The sequence below is a fragment of the Artemia sp. Qi Xiang Cuo genome, chromosome 3 (assembly GCF_049724085.1).
Source record: "Artemia sp. Qi Xiang Cuo chromosome 3, ASM4972408v1, whole genome shotgun sequence".
Taxonomy (NCBI): domain Eukaryota; kingdom Metazoa; phylum Arthropoda; class Branchiopoda; order Anostraca; family Artemiidae; genus Artemia; species Artemia sp. Qi Xiang Cuo.
In genome coordinates this window covers 69532506-69554883 of record NC_142796.1, presented here as the reverse complement: position 1 = coordinate 69554883, position 22378 = coordinate 69532506, and the positions used below count along the sequence as shown (strand labels likewise).

The window sequence follows — 22378 nt, the reverse complement described above, 5'->3', positions numbered from 1 at the left end:
CCATCTATAGTATATTCAAGGCTGTTGTGTCTGAGTTTGCATCTTGGCTGGTAACTTGGAAAAAGTTTCTGAATTATTTTGAGGTCTTTTCTTGTTGTTGTTTACACTCTAAAATTAGTCTTTTTGTTAATTAGTATTTGTATGACCTTCTCCAATTGATAGAATAAGCCTTCTTCACTGGGTATTCTCACCAGCGCCATCTTTTTTCTCGGGTAGATTGGCACGCCATCTACAGTTTCAATTTTATATTGTGCCATTTTTGATTCTTTATCGGTAAGAAGCGTACTGGGAACTAGCAGAAAAGGGGAAAGAACCTCCTGCAAGCGACGTATTGTACCCGCCGGTATAAAATTACCCGTAAATTGCGGGGACCAGTTGGGGGGGTCCTTACACTTCCCTTGTTCCTAGGTTCCTTTGTTGCCGAGCTGTATTACATTTCGTACGAAGATGCCGCCCGATCGACTAGTCCTGAATGCGGTTTTAAATTTTGCTGTACGGGCAGGGAGTACAGGAAATACGTCTGCTGACATTATCCAAACTGGTTGCGGATTTTTTCCTGAAGAGAAAATTAATGAGGCAAAGAAGTTTATTTGGTCCGAGGGACAGATGTCTACCCGTCAAACGGATAGGCAGAAGAAAGCGGATACGTTTGCGGACATTCTGAAAGTGTTGGATTACTGTTATAATAATAATGTCCAGCTACCGAAGTTCGTCATATATGAGCCGGATGAAGTACCATCTATTCCTGGCTAAGTTACAGCGACTCTTTCGCGCAAAGTAAATGACTTGTGCCTAGAGTTCAGGAACTTCGTCTCAGCCCAAAGCTACGCTGTTCCGAGTATGTCTGCAACTACTGAAGTTTCTATCGACAGTGTCTCTATCAATAATGGTCAAGCTCATGTCAGTACTAAGCCATCCTATGCCGTTGTACTGAAAGACCTACCAGAGACTCTAGACAACCCAATTGCTCGTAAGGGTTTCGTGGATAGTTTATGTCCAAATTCTGACGACATTAGCGAACTTCGCAAGACTAAACAGGACTGGAAGCTCTACGTCAAGTCGAAGGCGACTGCAGAGAAGATTATGGAAAATATGAGGTCTAGGACACCCACGGTTACAGCGTCACTGAAGGAGCGCTTGTTCATCGGAGTTCTAAAACGAGTCCCAAATAGTATGTCCCACACGGATGTTGAAACTATTGTCCCAAATGCCGTAAAAGCAGTGGAAATAGGAAAATACGAACATTCGAAAGTATTCAAGGTGTACTTTGAATCCAGAAAGAATCTAGACCGTTTTCTCGCGGACTACGTCCGCGTTGGCTACGAGAAGCTGCCTGCCGATGAATTTAATTTCCTACCGAAACGTTGCTACTCATGTCATGGACTCGGTCATGTGGCGGCAGATTGCGCCGCATCTCCCATCTGTGGCCGCTGTGGTGGCACTGACCACGTATCTAGTAAGGACAATAAGTGCAACAACGATATGTTCTGTATCACATGTAAAAAAAGAGGTCATACATGTTACAGTGTTCGGTGCCCTTCAAATAGACCTACCCCAGCGAAGAAATGAATCGAGGACCCTTAGCCTCTTATGCGATTGCCTCGTGGAATATAAATGGAAATCTGTTAAGTCGGTCTGTGTTTTTGAAGGACTTTTTATCGAAGTGTGACATAGTGTGTATTCAAGAACATTTTGCAAACACTTTGAGCCTGAGCCTTTTGGAACTATCAACTAATCACAAAGTGTTCTCGGCTTGCTGCGCGCCGCTCTCAGTCTCATGGCCGGCCATGTGGTGGTCTAGCGACTTACGTGAAGTCATGTTTTACTTCTTCTGTCTTTGATTCAGCAAGTGACTTTTTAGCGGTTAGAATCCAGAATGTGGTTGTGCTGAATGTATACTTACCCACGAACTATCGCGATGACCGTTCTGAGAGACTTTTTGCCATTAGTGTCGCTCGTTTATCTAAGTGCTTGGGAAAAATAAAAGAGCAGGGTTTATGCTGCATCGTGACTGGTGACTTCAATTGTGACCTAACTGACTCACTTAATTCTTCTGGTGATTCTGTTCGTCCAAGTATTATCTTCGGTCTGTTTGATGATGATTACTTGGTTGCGCCGAAGAATAAGAGTTTTACTTACGTCCATAATTCGGGTAGCACATCTAATTTAGACCATGTTTGTCACACGCGATCTGTAACTATTGTGGAAGTTGGTGTTAGTGATTCTAGTTTTACGTCAGATCATTTTTCTCTGTTTTTTAGTGCTCGGTTTGATGATGTCGGTCCTTCTTTTATCCCGTTTGCTAAAAAGCGATCTGTGTTTTATATTAGTGATTGGGATAGGGCGTCATCTGATCTCTTCCAGAATGCGTGTAATGATATTCTGGCGAAAATTCGCGTACCGTTTGATTTATTAATGCGGAGTTCAAAACAGAATATGCGGGATTCTCGAATTCGGCTGAATCTATATTGTAGTGAACTTACTCATGCCCTATCCCTCGCAGAAAAATCGGCGGTACCCATTAGGCGAGTAAAATCTGGAACCGAAGAGCCCGGTTGGTCAACTAATAGTAACTTGCGCAATGCTTGCTTTTCTGCTAAATTTTGGCTCTCGGTCTGGATTGAAGCAGATAAGCCGCGGGATGGGTGGCTGAGAAAACTAGACATCTATACGAAACGTCAGTTTGCAAAGCAGCTCTCTTTGCATCGGAATTCGATTATTTCGTCTTGTTCGGAAGAAGTTCGGTCGCGGCCTAATAAGCTGTGGTCTAGTCTTGTGAAAGAAGCGCCAAGTCAAACCCCGTCTCTTATACCACTTTCTTCATGGATTGAGCATTATAAAAAAGAATTTTCTGCTCCGGATCCCCATCTTCAAAATAGTTATAAAGCGAGACTCCAAGATTTCTTTGAGCATGCATCTAGTCTGGGACCGATTATTACAAAGAGTCTGATTATTTCTGCAATTGGGAAACTGAAGAAAAAAAATTTTAGAGGATATGATGGGATTTCTGCAAAACATTTGTCGTTGTGTGGGGGTATGTTTATTGAGCATTTGGTCCTCCTTTACCAAATGATATTTAATTTGGGAATTGTGCCCGAGTCTTTTTCAATTGGATGTCTGACTCCTATCCCAAAGAAAAATAAACCTCCTTCCGATTGTTCGTCTTTTCGCCCAATAACGGTTTCAACTGTTTTTTGTAAAATATTTGAAAATCTGATTATTGAGGAGCTTCGTACTAAATGTACAGTTCAGGCCCATCAGTTCGGTTTTCAGTCACGCCTCGGGTGCGGCCATGCTCTTTCTGCTTTAGTATCCGCTTTAGTTGACGCAGAAGACCGCGGTGAAAGCATCGCTTTAGCCACTCATGATGTAAGGCGCGCGTTTGATTCGCTTCTCCACGAGGAGATTATACTGGATATGGGTTTGGCCGGTGTTGATCCCTGCTCTCTAGCCCCACTGGCTGACATGTATGAAAATCTAAAAGCGGAACTTAAACTTCCTTTACCAGCGAGTGAGTGCACTAGACTGTTGAATGATGTTGCTGTTTCTCCGCGTGGTAATCCCCTTCTCCCTGTAAAGAAGGGGGTAAGACAAGGTGCCATTTCGTCACCGACAGCATTTAATAACAGTATCGTAAAGCCGCAATCGAAGTCACTTATGACTTACATTCTGCGCGGTGTTGATTTATCTTTGATCGGTTATGCGGACGATGTACTGAACCTGAGCCGCTTTCTGCAAGGACTAGAAGATAATTTTACTCGACTACAACAAGAGTATGCTCAGATTGGACTTCAGTTTAATGCCGACAAGTCTGAAGTACTGCTGTTTAATTCGAAATCTGATGCTGGTCGAAGCATCACACTTGGTGTTTCTACTGTTGGGCCTCGCCGGTGGCATTGTATATCTGGGCCTTCCTATTGGACGGTCAATACTAGAGACGCGGCGGTTACTGCTTTCTCATTTTCAGAAGCGGGTTTCATTTACGTATAGCCGTATTGTGGCAAATAAGCGGAAGTTTGACCGTCGTCTGCTGGCCCGGGTGTACAATGCTATGGTTGTGCCTCATTATTTGTACCTCAGCCCATTCTGGCGTATATTTACGGCTACAGATAGACTGAAATTGCGTTCAGTGTACTACAAGTATGCAAAGTTTTTGTTGCGTTTACCACCATGGACAAGCAATCGATATGTTTCGCATCGGTACGGCATCATGAATCCTGAAGAAGCTATCCTAGCGCAGATTACTTGATATAATTTGACACTTAAGTCCCATCCCTGGGCTATGATTCTCCAGCAATAGTTGGCATAAGCTGTTGGTTGTTGTGTTTGTTTTTTTTTTGTTTTTGTTTGTTTCAGAAGAATTAGTGTTTTTGCGTTTTTTCTTGTCTTTTGTTGTGCTCCATCTGTTTTTAATTGATGGGTAATAAATGCATTCATTTATTTATTCATTTATATGTGTGTGTGTGTGTGTGTGTGTTTGTATATACCTACCTATTGGGATCATATGGTTGTTTGCAGACGCAATAAGATTTTTCAGTCGATTCAGTTTCTTTTACTGGTTCTTTTATTCCAGTCTTTTCTACTTCTTCTTTAACTTTTTTCTCATTAGGTTGCTGTTTAACTTTAGATGGCATTTGTGTGTCTTCTTCTAAGCTTTTGGTACTCGATCGACGCTTTTTTCTAGTTTCTTTGACGCGACTTGGAGCCTTCACAGGACTAGGAGGGACTGTCTCCCGTAGTCTTTCCAGTACCTCGGACTGAAATGAGGAAAAATAATAGTACAGTAAGGATATATATATATATATATATATATATATATATATATATATATATATATATATATATATATATATATATATATATATATATATATATATATATATATATATATATATATATATATATATATATATATATATATATATATATATATATATATATATATATATATATATATATATATATATATATATATATATATATATATATATATATATATATATATATATATATATATATATATATATATATATATATATATATATATATATATATATATATATATATATATATATATATATATATATATATATTTAAAAATTTTCTATCGTACATTTTCAGAGCCTGACGAGAGCCTCAATTTCAACAGGGAGGTTTCCCAAATCCAATTTCAATTATTTAGCTGACATCTTTCTCGTAAAATTAATTACAAGTGACCAAATAAATCAGAATATGTGTGTATTTTTCAATAAAACAATCTGACCAATAAATTTTCAGAGCCTAATGAAATAATGTAAATCAATATAGAGGCATAGCAACAAATGAAAGTGTTGAGAACTTTATACATTAAGAATTATTGGTATCTGATGGCAAATCTGATGCTAATACTGCAGTATAAGCCTAATATAAATACAAATTAAGCAAATATTTCAAGAATAGCCTTTCAAATTTAACCGATTCTTGTGTGTCTGATACTGGTGAGTCATTTAAGCTTTACTAAAAACAATGCTTATTTCAAACAGTTACTTAAAGTTTATTACGTCATTAGAGACAGATTCTAACAGCACAATTGTCGTTTGAGCAGTTTCAATTTCTGCAGGATTCAATCCTTAAGTTTCATTCTCATAGCTCAGATGCTGTTAAATGAAAATTTACTTATTGTTAGAACACCAGATTTACTGCACTTATATTTTAAGATCCCAGAGGGATCAGTTGATATTGAATTCCAAGTTATAGTGTAGTTTTAAATGACAGGAGGGATTGAAGGGGCCCCGCCCACCTTTTCTGCTCTCAATCCCCGTACTATCAAATTACATTTCCAGAATGTCTGTTTTAATTAAAACAGTTGGAAAAGGCTTTCAAAATATATCTCTATGTGTGATGATACACAGCGCGCTACGGACAAGGTGGGTAAATCGTTCAAATAGCCCATTTAAAAAGAGACACTTGACAGATACAGTTTAGAAGAAGGGTGTGCATGTTGCATTTTGTTGAAATCTGATAAATACAAAGATCATTCACTGATTTCAATCGAGAGGTTTCCTAAATCCAATTTCAATTATTTAACTGACATCTTTTTCGCAAAATTACTTTCAAGTGACATAATAATGTGAAAATGTTTGTATTTATCAGCCTGAAAGCTAACACACTATCTTTGGGCACAACATTTATCGTTCTCCAATAAATTTTATCATCTTACTGCATATAATAGGTAAGAATCCGTAACACAGAGCCAAAAAACTATTCCGAGAAAAAACCATGTGACATAAACCAGCAAGTACCTGAGCCTGAAGTAGCGTCAGGTGGTTTTCTGATGATCACAAGAGAGCTTACACTTTTTTCTATGTTTGTCGCCCGACAGGGTTTTAGATAATTTATATAGCTTTTTAAACATATTGAGTCAATTTGCTGTACATTTGACTTCAATAAATTTCAGTCTAACCAAAACTAAATTGGTTTCATGTTAATAACAGCTTCTATAATTGAAGTCAATTATACCCTTAAGAACCCTTCATTCAAATTCCTTTCCAATATGATTTAAATTTCAGCATGGATGCCTGATCAGCTACTTTCTAATAACATGTCAAGCAAAATTACCTGTTTGTCAACCGACCCCTAAAATACCTCCCAGACGAAAATGTTGCTTCACGTTTTCTTCACGGTTCTTCTCTTTTGAGATCGCAGCAACGCGTGACGGATAAATCAGTAATAATAATAAATAATAAAGTAATACAAAAATATACTACAAAATAACAATAAAGTAATAAAAAACATCATATTTACCCTGACTTCAGCATTCATTCGCTTTTCAGCTTCTGATTTCCTTTTTATAACATCCTTCTTGAGAAGATTTGTATTTGTTTGAAGCAAAGTATTCAACTTGGCTATTACCACTCGGTGACGCTTAGCTTCCATATTTCGTGCAGCCTTGAGGCTTCGTATCCGCTCTTTTTCCTCTCTTTCAACAGTCGATCCAGGGACACCTACGCCCCTGTCACCACCAAGCCTGAATAAAACATAAATTTAGCCAATTTTCCTTGTAACGATGATGAAGTATTCAGAAGTAGAATAAATTATAACCAAGGATCATAATTAGCGGAACTCAACGGAGTTCTAGCACCAGGGAGAGCTGAAAATTCATTTCTATCTGTAATCAAGTACAAGTAAGCAAGCAGTTGTGCATTGTACTAGTTCGTATTGAGTTATTTTATTGGTTGAGTTGTAGGAATAGCCTACCACTCAACCCAATAGCCTACGTAGCCTAATACTGCAACAATAAAATATATTTAACAATGGCATCACAAGGGAGGGGCCTGGAAGGGGTCCTTTTCCCCCTTCTCCTGAATAAAAAAAGGACAATAAAACTTCGGATGGAATTCAAGGCGGCTGTGTATTTGCCCCCCCCCCCAACCCCTTGTACTACGATAAAATAAAAAACAAGTGATTTTCATTTAACTGAAGGTATTATTTTCTGTAAGATTAATTGAATCTCTTCAGTTTATTACTATCATATGAATTTCCTGAAAAATTACAAGGTGATTGTTTATATCACCTAATCAAGATGACTGTTCAAGCCAAATTACACCCTAATCGAGTAAAAGTTAGCAAGTAATTATACCTTCTACTAGTTTATAAAGGATGGTAAAAATTTCAGGGAATACTTAACGGGGATGTTGAACTATATCAAGTTTTAGGAATACTCGGATCTGTGTAATCAACTGTATTCATAGCATTAGTTCATTTCATTAGCATTTTCATAGCATTAAGTCTAATGGTTATTAATGCACACATCAACTTCAAATATAGTTTTCAGAATAAGACACAGAAGTAAGGCCTGATACTTGTTTGAATCAAATTAGGTACATAGGAAAATAAGACATAAACTAAACCATATAATATGATGGTACATTTTGGCAAAACACCAAAGGCTCTAATATCACTTGACAGGTCTAAGTGTCTCTTACCCCAGAAATGGCTGCTACTTGCCTGCACGGGAAGGTGATTACAGGAGAGAAGTCTATGATTACAGGTGATCACAAGAAAGAATTGGACAGATCTAATATCTGTCCAAGAACCACCTCTTGCAAACCTTTTGTTGACAATTATGTTAAAATTAGGAAAATCTAAAAAATTCGACGAAATTTTTGTTGTCAAGTGTTTAGCAAAAAGCGTTTTCAATAATCATATTAATAAAAACTGTTGCCGTTAAAGTGTTACCTGTTTGCGCCTACCATGCAACTTTTTCTCTGATTACACGTAGTACAAAAGCTTCAATAAGAGGGAGATGGTGATCAAGTAATTGCAATCACATACAATAGCATAGCCTAATCTAACTTTGACAATGTTTTTAGGAACAGTCTGCTCAAACCGGTGTAAAGAACAAGTGTAGATGCGCACAATGACACCACTACTTACTTCATCGCCAGAGGGGCAGTTTTTCGAGCTTTTACAGGCACTCTTTCTTCGTCCCATTCTTCTTCTGAAAGTTTCCTCTTTCTAATGCCTTTTAGTCGGTTGATTTCAGCCTGTGTATAACTACTGAAATCACCGTCTTCCCGTTCGAGGAAGTTTCGAAGTCTTTTCTGATCAACAGGGTTTATGTTCTTGCCATTTAATGCTTGTTGAATTGCTAAAACAAAAGAACTAGTTAAAGCAGGTAAAACTAGACCCCGGCGCCCCACCGGCGCATCGACCAAACGCCACCAACGAGGGGCCCAGTTGACCGCCGCCGAAGTGTCGCAACGCCACCGGCAGAGGCAACGGCATTCGGTTGACTTTGAATTAACTTCGCGACAATTCTTTATTGCGTCAACCGTAAAGTCAGAGCTTTTCTTTTCTCGTGTGGTTAAGTATTTCAATTTTCCTGATAAGAAATCAAACAGGGCTTGCACTACCCCCGAATTTTCGGGAATTTCCCAGAAAATCTATGTGTCACCCCGAAAAAAATTTGGTCTCCCAAATCTCCAAAAATCACCCAATCACGGTGTCACCCCTAGTGATTTATCACTAATGACTATCCCTGCCGAATATTACTTTGCATACCATAATTGTTCAGTACTCTCTTGTTCGTTAATATCCGTCTCTTGCATTACTTTGCATAAAAACCAGACAGATACAATTGCAAATTTGCAATATACACGGTTCTTCATATATCGACAAAAGTATCGTCTTTATGAAATGAGATTAAACCATTTCGAATGCAGTTTACTAATTGCTATAAGATGCTTACATCATTCGTAGTCAAGAAATTTATTTTTAAGTTGAACGGAACGCATACACTACTATACAGGTTCAGTTGGATTTAATTCATAGTCAACAAATTGTTGCGACAATCGTAAGTTTGCAGAATTTTGTTTTCTGTTGCTATTTTCAGATGTATTTTCTTATTGTTTAATACACAATTATTAGACGCCTGATAGATTAAAGAAAACACAATCTTCTTTCTAAAACTTTTTACCCCCCCCCCCCAAAAAAAAAAAAAACTTCTATTGAGACAAGATTTAACTATAGACTATGCACAAGGTTGGGGAATTGAAGATTGAAACGGAAGTAGCCCCAAAAATAGGATTAATAAAAAATTGTTTTTTATTGCCTATAGGGGGGGGGGGGGGATATCATTTTTGAATGATAATAACTTTTTCTTTTTTTTATTGAAAGCAGTGATGCCAAAAGGATAATTATCTTTTTTTCATTTAAAGCGGAGACGGAAGAAAATTACATCAAATTCCCGATTAAACTATAGAAATATTTTGATAGACCCAGGACCCCCGATTGGGACTTGCTCCTTCTCTTGGGTATTTTTGGATTTCTCATAAGACTACCAGCCTAATTTGGCTTTTGTGTGTGCTCCCTTTTAATTAGATTCTTTGGATCTTATTGAATGCTACGGCGAATCTATGACTCAGCTTTCCAGTAATCTGAGGTATATATGAATAATCTCGACAATTTTGTTGTTCGACCTTTAAATTTTTAAATGATAATACCTCGAATTTCTTTTTATTGAAAGCAGGGATATCAAAAAGTAAATTATTTTTTTAACTTAAGCAGAGACGGTATCCTATCAAAGTGGTATCCAGAGGGGGGGGGAGGGAATAGTCATATTTAAACGATAATACCTCGATTTTTTTATTGTAAGCAGGGATGCCAAAGTTTTTTTTTTTTATTTAAAGCAGAGAAGGTATCCTATCAAAGCGGTATCCAGAAGGACTTAATTTACAAGTGAGAATTATAATTTTTATCAAAGAATTTTTTTTCATCGTAATTGAAGTGTTTCACCATCATGTATTTTTCAATTTGGTAAATTTACTCCTTTTAGATGCAGTTTATAATTTAACTGATATTATGTATTTATAAATTTCTACTTTGGAATGAATCCCCAAAAGAAAAATTGAATAATATCCAAAAGAGCAGCCAAAAGCAATCTAAACAATCAGCAGTTCAGCATTAGCCTACATGGGCTACATGATATGTATTCTATAAGCAAAAAAAAAACTAAAAATGGATTTTTTGTTTTTTAATTGTTATTAAAAACCAGCTAAGACAAGGAAGGTTTTTTAGGAATCCAAAAGAGAAAAAAAGACAATCATTATCAAAGTTGTCCATTTGAACTGTTTTAAAGGTGACAAAACAGATATAGGCAAAGAACATTATGAAAAAATTAAGCTTCTAAGTTCAAACTAAGTTCAAACTTCTCTTCAAAGTTTTTGCCCAGATAATTGACGAATTTTTTGATACGGTATTTGTATGCAATAGTTTTGTATGCAATAATGCTCAATGAAAAAAAAACTACTAATTTTGATAATTATTTACGTTAAGAATACATAGCTAATAGATACTTCAACTATTATGCAATGGGTTCAGAAACGCCACAGCCATTTCGTTTCTACCAGATTTCTACTTCTCTTGACCCATAACGAAGAAGACCAGCGGCCAGGCAACGACTTGCGAAGTTTTTAACTCATGAATAGGTCCGAATCTGTTGGAAATTCAAGCTGGGATTTGAGAAAGACTGATGAAAACATTTTCTTCGCGGTCAACATTGATCGCGCCGGCGGTGCGCCGCCACTGCTATTTTTGGCCCCGCCGTCACCGGCCTTCCCTAATCGGTGCGGCAACGGGGTCTAGGTAAAACCAGGAATAGCGAACTAGGCACAAGGAGTGATTAGTCATATTGGTAATTTCTCATTCATGTTATCACAGACAGAGAGGTGTAGTGGAAGCTAAATGGCCCTTTTTCAAACACAAAATTTGAAAAAAAGATGCCTACAAGAAACATATGAGCCACAACCGGAAGCAATTCCAAATACTACTACTGATACTGCTACCAAGACCGTATCCAGGATTCTTTTCGGGGGGGGGGGGTGAAAACTTGAAAAGCACATAAAAAATTCGTTTATATGCATTTTGTTACGTTTTTACTAGTCTCATAAAAAACTAGGCGGTGAAATTCCAACCCGGTAGCCCACCCTCCCGGATACGGCCTTGACTACTACTACTAACAACTCATTGCAGTATCAAGCCACCTGAGGCCAACAAATCTACAACTGCTCCGCCTCCACCCTTATCTATTCAAAGCCACTCTCCAAAAAACTTCTGATTTTAATTTAATTTGACCTTGCGACATCCTACCGCCGCATTCGAGGACGACCTGCTTTTTGTTTTGCCCTGTATGGTTGGCCAAAAAGAACAATTTTTAGAAATCTGTTTTGCGTCATACTAGGTTCCCAGAGATACCCTATTCATTCCGTATAGCAATTCAACCTCTTGTTTTTAAGTTTCAGTTTATTTAAACTTGAAGCAGAATAGCAAAATATTATTTGGTGCATTGACGCAATTGGTAAATACTGAATAGCGCAGCAATTCCTTTCTGCGTGAACTTATAAAGGGTATATTTATAAAGCATACTCACTTTTCTTGATATATTCATCATTGACAGGTGCGATTTTCCGACCTTCTTCCGTTTCCGTTGCTTCTTCACACGGTTCCTCTTGCTTCAAAAGTAAAATTGAAATTAAAATACAATCAGAGGTATTCTTATTTTGGTTGAGCTGAGGAGCAAAATTATACTCTTTTTTTACCAGGACAAAGGACTAACCAACAAGGCCGTATCCAGGGGGGTGGGGGGTTACCCGGTTTGAACACCCCCCCCCCAAAAAAAAAATGTTTGTTTGTCTCGTAAAAACGTCACAAAAAAGGACATAAACAAATTTTGTATGCGTTTTTTGAGGTTTTTTGTGTAACCCCCCCCCCCCTAAAAAAATAGTACCCCCCCCCCCGAAAAAAAATCCTGGATGCGCTTCTGCTAACCACTATTAAATTTCTCAGCTCTCATTGTTTTTGAAAAATTCAAAATCTTCAATGCAAAAATTATGCGCTCAAAACCATTCTGTAATATGAGGAGACCTGTTAACTCCTCTTAATACACAATAAACGGTAATACGTGCTTATTAGTTTAAATAGTTGGACGCTATGGGGTAAAGTGACCCCCCTCATACATATTTGAACGTCTTCTGAACAGTTTCAAAATTTTTTTTATAAAATAACACTTTTTTAATGCCCCTCTCTATTAGAGATACAAACGACTTTTTCCACTTAAAAGGTTCTAAGACACCTTTAATGGCTAATTAACACAATATAATAAATATAACATTACAATAATCAGATGAGTTTAATTAAGTGTAAATTAAATATAAATGTATAATTAGTTTAAAAATAACACAAAAATAATTAAATATAATTATGTATTTACAAATATAATTTTAATTTAAATAATACAATTAATAAACTTTCATACTCCCAGAAGTTTCGACTGCGCCTTAATAAACCCCATCGTGGTCGAGCCTGAAGAAGACACAACCTAACGAAGAGGAATCAAAATCAGTGGGCTAATGAGAATAAAAACCGGTTCAATAATTTCCATGAATAAGATCCCTCAACAATAATTCACATCAACAGAAGTGGTTAATAATTCGGCCAAAAGTCTTGCTTGCATAACAAATATCGTCCATAGTCCCCAGAAAAAAGACCTACGAGTGAAGCAACCCTCGGTGACTTAAGACTGCTTAAAGATAAGGTTTCTTGGTATCAGCCTCTGAAGTAAACTCCTTTTTTTGTCAATATAAAACCTTTCCACCAATCACCATTTAGAAATTAAAAGTCTGCCGAGGCAGAAATTGACGATACACTGAAAGTTTTCTGAGTTTGCCGTCCACAAAGAGCTTTAAAAATTGAAAAACAACTGTGCATCTTAATATGTGTTTTTAAATTTTGGGTTACTATGGGCTGGTGTTCCTTCCGTACCAGGTTACAGGTGCTGCTGTAACCATGAAAGATCCATAATCTTCCGACTAGCTCCGTCCTATTTCAATAGTTTCAAGCCTTTCTAAGTTGGCAGAAACATTTATATACCATGAGCTTATGTCAAGAATTTTTAATTCCCCTGACCCGTGTCAGTACAGGTGTCTGAAAGGCTGAAGGACTACCGTTTACTTAGTGCGTTTCTTCCATGTCATTGTCGGGCGACTTGACTAAGGAAGTGCGACTATTGACCTTCCTTTAGTCGAATGTCGTACAGAGTTTGACGTAATTCGTCATTCCATAGCAGTTGCAAATTTGCCCGCAACGGGTGCCCATGGACATATTCTTTTCTTAGTTCTTTTCTTATTATAATTTTTTTTGCAAATACTAATGTGTCTATAGACTTTTCCCATGCCATCATAATCAAGAATGGATCGAGCTTGCACCAAAGAGCACCCCAAAGAGCACCAAACTTGCAGCGTTGATATTTTTAGTAGTGATTAACTTGGTCTTTTCTGTGTTTCAACAGAGACTCGAGTATGTAGATGACCGGTTAGTTCTCCTAAAATATCTCACTGAGAACTCCCAGTCAGCTTCAGATTCAGTGTTGAGACAATTAACAACTTTAAAGACAAATGCGGTATTGTAGTTATCAAATCAATGAAAGAAAAACCTAAAATCCTTTGGTTCAATCCTCTAAGGAGAGGTTCTGTGTGTCCTCCTTCACTTCACCCATGTACATCTCCGGTCGTTATTCTCAAAGCCCCATTCACTGTTGACAACTGTTTTGGTGTTCACGTTGAGACAATCCTTAAAAACGCAAACTGGACAATGCGTGCTTTTATTTATTTGCATCGATGTGCTGCTTAAAATTATTCATTGCTTCCGTCTAATAACCTCCTTAATAGCTTCCTTGAATATATTTCTACTTCATACAATTCTATTTATTCTTTTCCCGTCCACTCTCTCGTAAACTCTAGGCCTTGCAGTGTACTACCAACACATCTCCTGAGGATACATTTAAGGCCATTTGCCGTTCCTTATCTTATACAGGAATGTTGTAAATGGATAAATTCTTGTTATTTGTATGGACAACGGACAACACAGATTTTAATTCTCTATACCCGAGACCACCTGCGCACAAATGACTATCTATTTTATAAACAACGTTATTTTTACGTGAATATTTGTTAAGCTTCAGTGCTGTGATATAATAACATAAAATAGTATTTTTTCTCACCATAATATTGTCTTTCCTTATTGTCTTTCCTTAAGTTTTTCCTTTTCGCTACCTTTTTGGATTTTTGAAAGATGGTCGCGACCATCTGTGTATTATTAAATAGTATTAAACCATTTACACGAAAGTAAAAAAAAAACAATTCAAACGAATAGAAACCATTCTATATTTGAATTGGGATGTCGAGTTTGAACCCAGAGTTTGAACTCAGCTGCAGCAAAAAAATGCAGGGCCAACGTAAGGATTTAAGTAGTGAAGAATCCTAGTTGATATACTACATACCAGGGCCGTATGTTGGGGAGGGGGGCTTATATAAATAAACAAAATTTATGTTTGTTTGTATTTTTAGTACGTTTTTACGTAATTGATTCTCCAAGTGTTTTCACTGGAGAAAAACTAAACGTTTTTCAGTGTTCATCAATTTCAGTTCAACTGAATTTGCCTTACGCACATACATCAGACTAATTTTAGATTACGATTGTCCTAAATGGGGCCCTCAATTCAACAACACAGTTTAGTTAAGTTAACACATTGAGTCATTACAGAAAAAGGGTTAAAGAAAGTCTGTGTGACGCTTATATAGCATTATCTAACAACTACCGTCCTTACACGGGAGTGAATTTACATTGAACTGCAAATTCGGCCAATTTCTTCTCAGCAGTAATAACCATTGAAAAAATATTACCACTACTTGTGAAGCAAAGTAAATACAAGAACCAAAACCAACTTAAAACATATATGGTTCAAACAAAAAGCTTTTCGAATTCGTTTGTAGCTGATTATGAGTAAGTTTTTAATAAATGCTAATGCAGTTTTTTTTTTTTTTTTTTTTTTTTTTAATTTGAAATACGAGGGTCTTAGTCGGAATTTATCCTTGACTACAACAGCTTGTATGAAAAAATCATTCTAATACCATGACCCGACGTATTGTAGACAGGCGACAAAAAATAGTTAAGTCGATTTTTTGTCAGTCAAAAACCCAAAAAGTGGTCCTTTTGACCAGTGTATAGTGAATAGACTGGTCAGTCTATAATGGTAAAAAAACGTTCTACCAGAAAATCTCAATAAAAACTTGTTATACAGGATATATAGCATAAGAACTATATAAAACTTTACACAGCCTTTTATTTTTTTACATAAATATTTTACATATTATTCTAAACACTGCATATGTTTTCATAATATGTTTATTTTGTCTAAGGCTTAGTCATGTCATACTTTCCTTGAATAGTTACATTCTTTGATAAAAATATTTTTTAGACAACCTGTGCATTCATTAAATTGGAAAATCTTATTTTTAACACAAGACAGAAAAATCTAATATTCTGTGACTTAATTAACATATCCTACAAATAATTACAACTAACATACTTTCAATTCTAGCAACATTAAATAAGCATTGCAGTGTAATGCCTTTGAACTGATTACCTAGTGCTGGCTATAATTTATCGTCAACACTATGGGAACAAGGAATGACAATTTCGTGGCGTAAAAATATATGCGTATGGCTAAATTGAAGCAAGTAATAGCGTTCTCTAGCAGAATCCTGATGAAAAAAAAAGAAAAGAAAAAAAAGATGCTAGGATTGTTACCTACAAAGTTTTAAAAAAGAAAGAGGAAGTTCAGACAAAATATCATTTATTAATAGGACCACTAAATATATTAGAAAGATTTGTTATTTACAATAGTTCTAAAACAAGGAGGAAGTTTCAACAGACTATTGTCTTTCAGAGTAGCGACTGAAGAACAATCAGCACCATTGCCCAGCGTAAATAAAAAGCGAAAGGCTTCTGTGTGTAATTTATTCATTTTTATAAAAGGCCATTTCATATGGAAGGGGTGATCGTAGAAACTGTGGAAGGATCACTCGAGTTCTAGAGCCCATTTCTGAGACATAAGTGACTAGAGGACAATCAGCCTCCCTCCAAGGCCTTTTTCTTGCTACCCACCTCGCCACCCCCAAGACACCTAATCAAAATTTTGTGACGACGATTTTGTTCAAAATTGTCGAAAGGTTAAAAAAAATATGCTTGGAGGGGGGGTCACATGACCCCAACAACCATTGGGGAAGGGCCCTAAACTGTGATAATTTTTTAATGGGAAAGTAGGGCATGTTTGATCCTAGATGCTCGATTAGCTAAAAACTTCACGAGATCGTTCTTTGGGACAAGAACATCGAACAATCTATTGGGAATGGGGTGGGGTGTTCGAAGGTCCGAACAGCCTGCGATAGGAATGACAGGTGACAGCCTGTGCAGAGCGAACATTCTTACTGTAAAACGCTTAGTAGCAGGCAGTGAGCAGTTTGGCACCAAGTTTTACTACGGAGACTTCGAAGGGATTTGCGACGTATATCATATCGATTCAAACTAATATCCTAATCACGCAGGAATAATTCGGAAACTCAATACGAAAATGAAATTAGTCACATAAACTGATCAGTAAATATAAAAACAAAAGGTCTAGATAACACTGAAGATCATACCATTGACATTTTTGGAGCATGCGTGGTAATAGCCTTTCTAAACTGCATAGTTCCAGCATTAATCCTAGAAGGGGCTCGGACCGGCATCTGTCCTGTTACTGCGGCGGGGTTGACAGCAATTTGTGATGTTGGAATGGTTGGGATGAGAGCTGGTGCTCCAGGAGTGTAACCAGGAATAGGAATAATAATTCGTGCAGGTGGTTGTATACCTTTAGCTACATTCCTTGAAACTGCAAGAGAAACAGAAAAATAGAAAGGTTTCCAAAAACATAGCCACAGACTAAAAAAGGAACTTAAAAATATAATTCCCAAGCATACCTTTTCCACAGTTACCCCCCAGATACATCCACACAAAAAACTCTATAGAGGTTATATATGACTGAATTACCGACACGAAGTAGATCCGAAACTCGGTGATATTCTTAAGGGCTGACATTCTTCCACACAGAAACAAGCAGCATTAACAAAAGAAAAAAAAATTCTAAGTTATTCTAAGCTACTTTGACTTTTTTTTACAAACATTTTTTTTTATTATTATTTCTTTTTTCTTGTAGAAAGAGTAACACAAACACAAGAAAACCTTCTGAAGTTAGTTTGATTTGTATCAACTTTTATTATTATTTTTTTTCAACCCCAATTTTTTATTCTACGATTTTATGAATTTATTCTTGTTTAATGGTCTCAGTCGTGAGTCACCAAAGAACTGTCTCTTCACCACTGGACATCGAGATTTATATACATATTTAATACTTTTAAGTGATTATCCTATTAGGGGAACGTAAGACTAATACAATTTTTAGTTAATTGAGAACATAAAACATTTATTAGAATACAAGATATTAAATACAGTGAGAGAAAGACTCGAGAACATACTTAGAAAAAAGAAAAAAAGCATTAGACACAGGCAAACCTTCCGAAGTTAATCTAATATTGTTATTTTTATTTTATTATCATCCTACTTTTTTATATTAAATAAAAAAAAACAAGTTTTTTTAACTGAAAGTAAGGAACGGCGTTAAAACTTAAAACGTACAGAAATTATTCCGTATATGAAAGGGTGCTGTCCCCTCCTCAATACCTCGCTCTTTACGCTAAAGTTTGAATCTGTCACACAACTTTATTTGTTTAAATAATAAAAAACTTTAGCGTAAAGAGCGAGGCGTTGAGGAGGGGACAGCCCCTTTCATATACGGAATAATTTCTGTTCGTTTTAAGTTTTAATGTCGCTCCTTACTTTCAGTTAAAAAAACTTGTTTTTTTATATTTAATTTCTGATCGTTTTTTAGTTAATGCAGCTTTTATTTTGGATCACCGTCACTGAGTCGTTAAAACAAAATTTTCATATTAATTTTACTTTTCCCATGTTAAATGGCTTCTCAATAAACCAAAACCAATACTATAAAGAAATATCAATACAGAAATTATTCTGTATATGAAAGAGGCCGCCCCCTCCTCAATGCCTCCCTCTTTACGCTAAATTTTTTTTTTTTTGTTTAAAAAATAGAGCTGTGAGAAAGTTGAACTTTAACGTAAAGAGCGAGGCGTTGAGGAGGGGATAGCCCCTTTCATATACGGAATAATTTCTTTTCGTTTTAAGTTTTAACGTCGTTCCTTACTTTCAGTTAAAAAACGCCCCCTAGTCAATACCTCGCTCTTTAAGCTAAAGTTCGAATTTTGTTCCAATTCTTTAAAAATGACCCCCTAATCACAAAGACCGTTAATTAGAATAAATAGCTCTTATGAAAGTACTAAAACATCTTTGGCTTAAAGAGGGAGGTATTGACTAGGGGGTGAACCCAATCATATACGTAATATTTTCTGTTCGTTTTAAGTTGTGATGTTGCTCCTTACTTTCAGTTGAAAAACTTTTTTTTTATTTGATTTCTGGTCTTTTTTTAAAAGAATGCTGGGAAATCTGGCGCCCCCTTCATAGCAATGTCCCTTCCCCCATGAAAGTTCCTTCATGGAAAGATCCTCCCACTTAACCCCCAACCCACCCCCCTCCCCCACTACCAGAAAAAATCCCTCCTGAAAACGTCTGTATGCTTCCCAATAACCAATACCATATGTTAACATTGGGTAAAGTTCATAACTTTCAGCCCTCCCCCCGATGACTTCGGGGAATTAAGTCATCCTCAAATACATAGTTATCATATTTTCGACCATGCTGAACAAAATGGTTATCTCAAAATTTTGATCGGATGACTTTGGGGAAAAAATGTGCGTTGGAGGGGGCCTAGTTGCCCTCCATTTTTTTGGTCACTTAAAAAGTGCACTAGAACTTTTGATTTCTGTTCCAATGAGCCCACCCACGATATTCTAGGAGCACTGGGTCGATACGATCATCCCTGAAAAAAAAAAAAAAAAAAAAAAAAAATAAACACGCATCCATGATCTTTCTTCTGGCAAAAAATGCAAAATTCCACATTTTTGTAGAGAGAAGCTTGAAACCTCTACAATCGGGTTCTCTGATACGCTGAATATGATGGTGTGATTTTCATTAAGGTTCTATAACTTTTAGGGGGTCTTTCCCCCTTTTTTGAAAATCAGCCACATTTTCTCAGGCGCGTAACTTTTGATGGGTAGCACTAAGCTTGATGAAAGTTATATATTTGAAATCATCATTGAAATCTGATTCTTTTGATGTATCTATTGGTATCAAAACCCGTTTTATAGAGTTTCGGTTACCATTGAGCCGGGTCGCTCCTTACTTACAGTTCGTTACCTCGAACTGTTTGATTCTATCTTTACTCTGCAATCGTTTGTTAAAAACTTGACAAAAAGATAGATACAAGAAAATGGTTGCAATTTTTTGATTTTATGATTTCAACCGTCCCCATATGACTTTCCAAGGGTCAGTGGCGTCGATACACAGAAACTAGGGGTTGGGCAAAAACGGGTTCTTCAAGATCTAAGTAGGGTGAAGAGGGGCATTTTTTCAGTGTTTTCAATTAATTTAATAAAAGTAGTTTTTCAATGAAAATATCAAAACAAGTGTTTTTTTCTTCAAAATATAGAGAAGAGGAGATCTTAGGTGACGCCACTGCTAATGGTAGTCTAATTTATCATGATTTTATTCCTGTTTTGCAAAAAAAAATTAAGATGCAACTTATCTCGGTAAGATCTCGGTAACATCTTTTGTTAAAAAGGAATTACTCGGCAAAGACGCAACAAATTAAGCACAATTCGTTGGTTTTATGAGTTCACTTGCTATCACAAAGTGGGATTGATTTAGTTGGATTGATTCACTGGCCCCGTTGATAGATTGGGATAGACTGATACTTGATTTAGTTATCGTGAATGATGTATTATTTTTATTTTGCCTAAATTACTTGGAAAACAGCCATAACATATTGCTAATTCGGTGGTTTTATGCATTCACTTCCTACCACCTCTTGGGATACTCTCAGTCTTTCAATACCGAAGAACTGTCTCTTCACCACTGTAGTGCGGTAAATGATTTTATTCCATTATTGTGGAGCACCACTCCGGTTTTGTTTGTGTTTTTCTTTCTTTCTTTTTTCTTTGCCATCCATTTTAGTTTACAAAGAAGCGTGGTAACGGTCTAACCGTTACAACTTTACCACTTTTTTTTAGAAAGAATGGACGACTAGCTAAACTGATGAATAGGGGATTATTCTTTGATAAGCTGTTTACATTTCTTCCTTGTGTACATTTCCTTGCTCTAAACCCAATGGTGACCAATCGTGTATGAGCTGACGTGGAACTTCATAGATTACTTCAGAAAGAACTATCTGAAGTTGTCCTACTAAGCTTTCGTTTCTTTGATCCAGGTTATTGCGTTCGAGAGAACTGTTCCGCTCAAGCTAGCAGTGGTAGTTTCAAACTGAAGCGAGATTGAAATTTAAAAGTGCTTAAGGTTCGCAGCGTTTCCCCGACCCCATTGCCAAAATGGCTCCCGGTTGTGAAGCGAAAATATGCTGACTTTTGTAAGTGTTTGTGTTACAAACTTCTTCTTTCAATGCTCACCATTAATTAGAACTTTTTTTTCCGTCATTACATTTTCATTTAATCATGCATCAGACAATGATATTGTATCAAACTTATAAGCTTTAAACCTATTTTAGCTTTAGAGAAATTGCAACATCGTATATATTGTTGCAGTTCTTGATAAACATAATTATATAACCTTGGAACTATTATTTGACCGCTAGGCTAGACTATTGAGACTTGTGAAATAATCTCAGAAAGAACAAGATGTCCTTGTTTTTGGACAATATCAATGGACATGCATACACAGTAGGAAGATTTTGGTTTCAAAAGCTTTAAGCTATTTATGGTTTATAGTTCAACAATTTTAACTGCTATTTATAGTTATAGCTTAAATAGTCAATACATTTTTCGTAGTTTAACTAGAACAACTTCAGGTACTAATGTATCTACGCCAAAGATCGTCCTTGTTGGCCAACATCGACAGCCAAACGAGAAGCAGGTCGTCCCAAATGAGGTGTAAGGATGTCACAAGGAAAGATTTAAGGGTAATCGGAACTTCTTGGGAGGGAGAAAAGAGAGAGACTCTGAACAGATTAGGATGAAAGAGGAGCGTACGTAGCTGTTTTGACCTCAGGTGGTTTGGTTCTAAAGTGAGTTGTTAGAGTAGTATTAAACAGCACAAACATAGAATTGCATAAAAGTGGTAAACCATCAAACTGATGACCCTTATATCGAGAGACCCCCCCCTCCCTTGAATAGATCCCAGTTTCGTTCTTAGGCCTTTAATCATCACGTAGCCCATTTTACGTAGCTCCATTTCTAAATTTTGGATACTCCCACTAGAAAAAAAAAAAAAAAAAATAACTTAAATTGTTCTCCTTCCCTTAAAACATTAATATCATGCATACATATTTTTCCTCACTATAGATCTAACAAGGCCATAGGACACAGAATTCTATACACATCACAAAAAAAGATAACATAAATAAGAATCACCCCCCCCCCAAAAAAAAAAAAAATAGGAGGGAGGAGATTGCGTGATATGAAAGTAGTTTGAAATTTAAAAAGATGGATACAAACTTCACTTGGTTCGTCAGGCTGTTATAGATAGTTTTGAAAATGTATGGATAATGATGAATCTTTCAAAAATGGGAACAACGAATGAATTAAGGGAACAATGAATGTTTGCGTCACATGTTAATCCATTCTCAATGTCTGTCAATGATAAAAAGAAACAATAAAAAAACATTAAGATTATCTAAATTTTCAAAAATTTTTGGTTATATACAATATTTGATACCATTTCATATTTCTAAAAAACAAAATGCATTTTTCTATAGATGTAAATTAGAAATATTCTGGATATTTGTCTCATTAGTAAGGGACTGTCTGTTTTTGTCGCTCCT

The 22378-nt window shown here is 36.4% G+C and overlaps 1 protein-coding gene across 1 annotated transcript in view; it reads right to left on the bottom strand.

Moving 5' to 3' along the window:
- LOC148954476 (uncharacterized) overlaps positions 1-22378 on the bottom strand; it is a 641124-nt gene that overhangs the window by 612442 nt on the left and 6304 nt on the right. Inside the window, exons 4-9 of the mRNA XM_089086283.1 lie at positions 20740-20845; positions 17019-17248; positions 11909-11990; positions 8416-8629; positions 6784-7006; positions 4492-4757 (exon numbers count right to left, since the gene is read on the bottom strand). Coding sequence (XP_088942409.1) covers positions 4492-4757; positions 6784-7006; positions 8416-8629; positions 11909-11990; positions 17019-17248; positions 20740-20845 — 1121 coding nt within the window. The remainder of the gene's footprint in view (positions 1-4491; positions 4758-6783; positions 7007-8415; positions 8630-11908; positions 11991-17018; positions 17249-20739; positions 20846-22378) is intronic.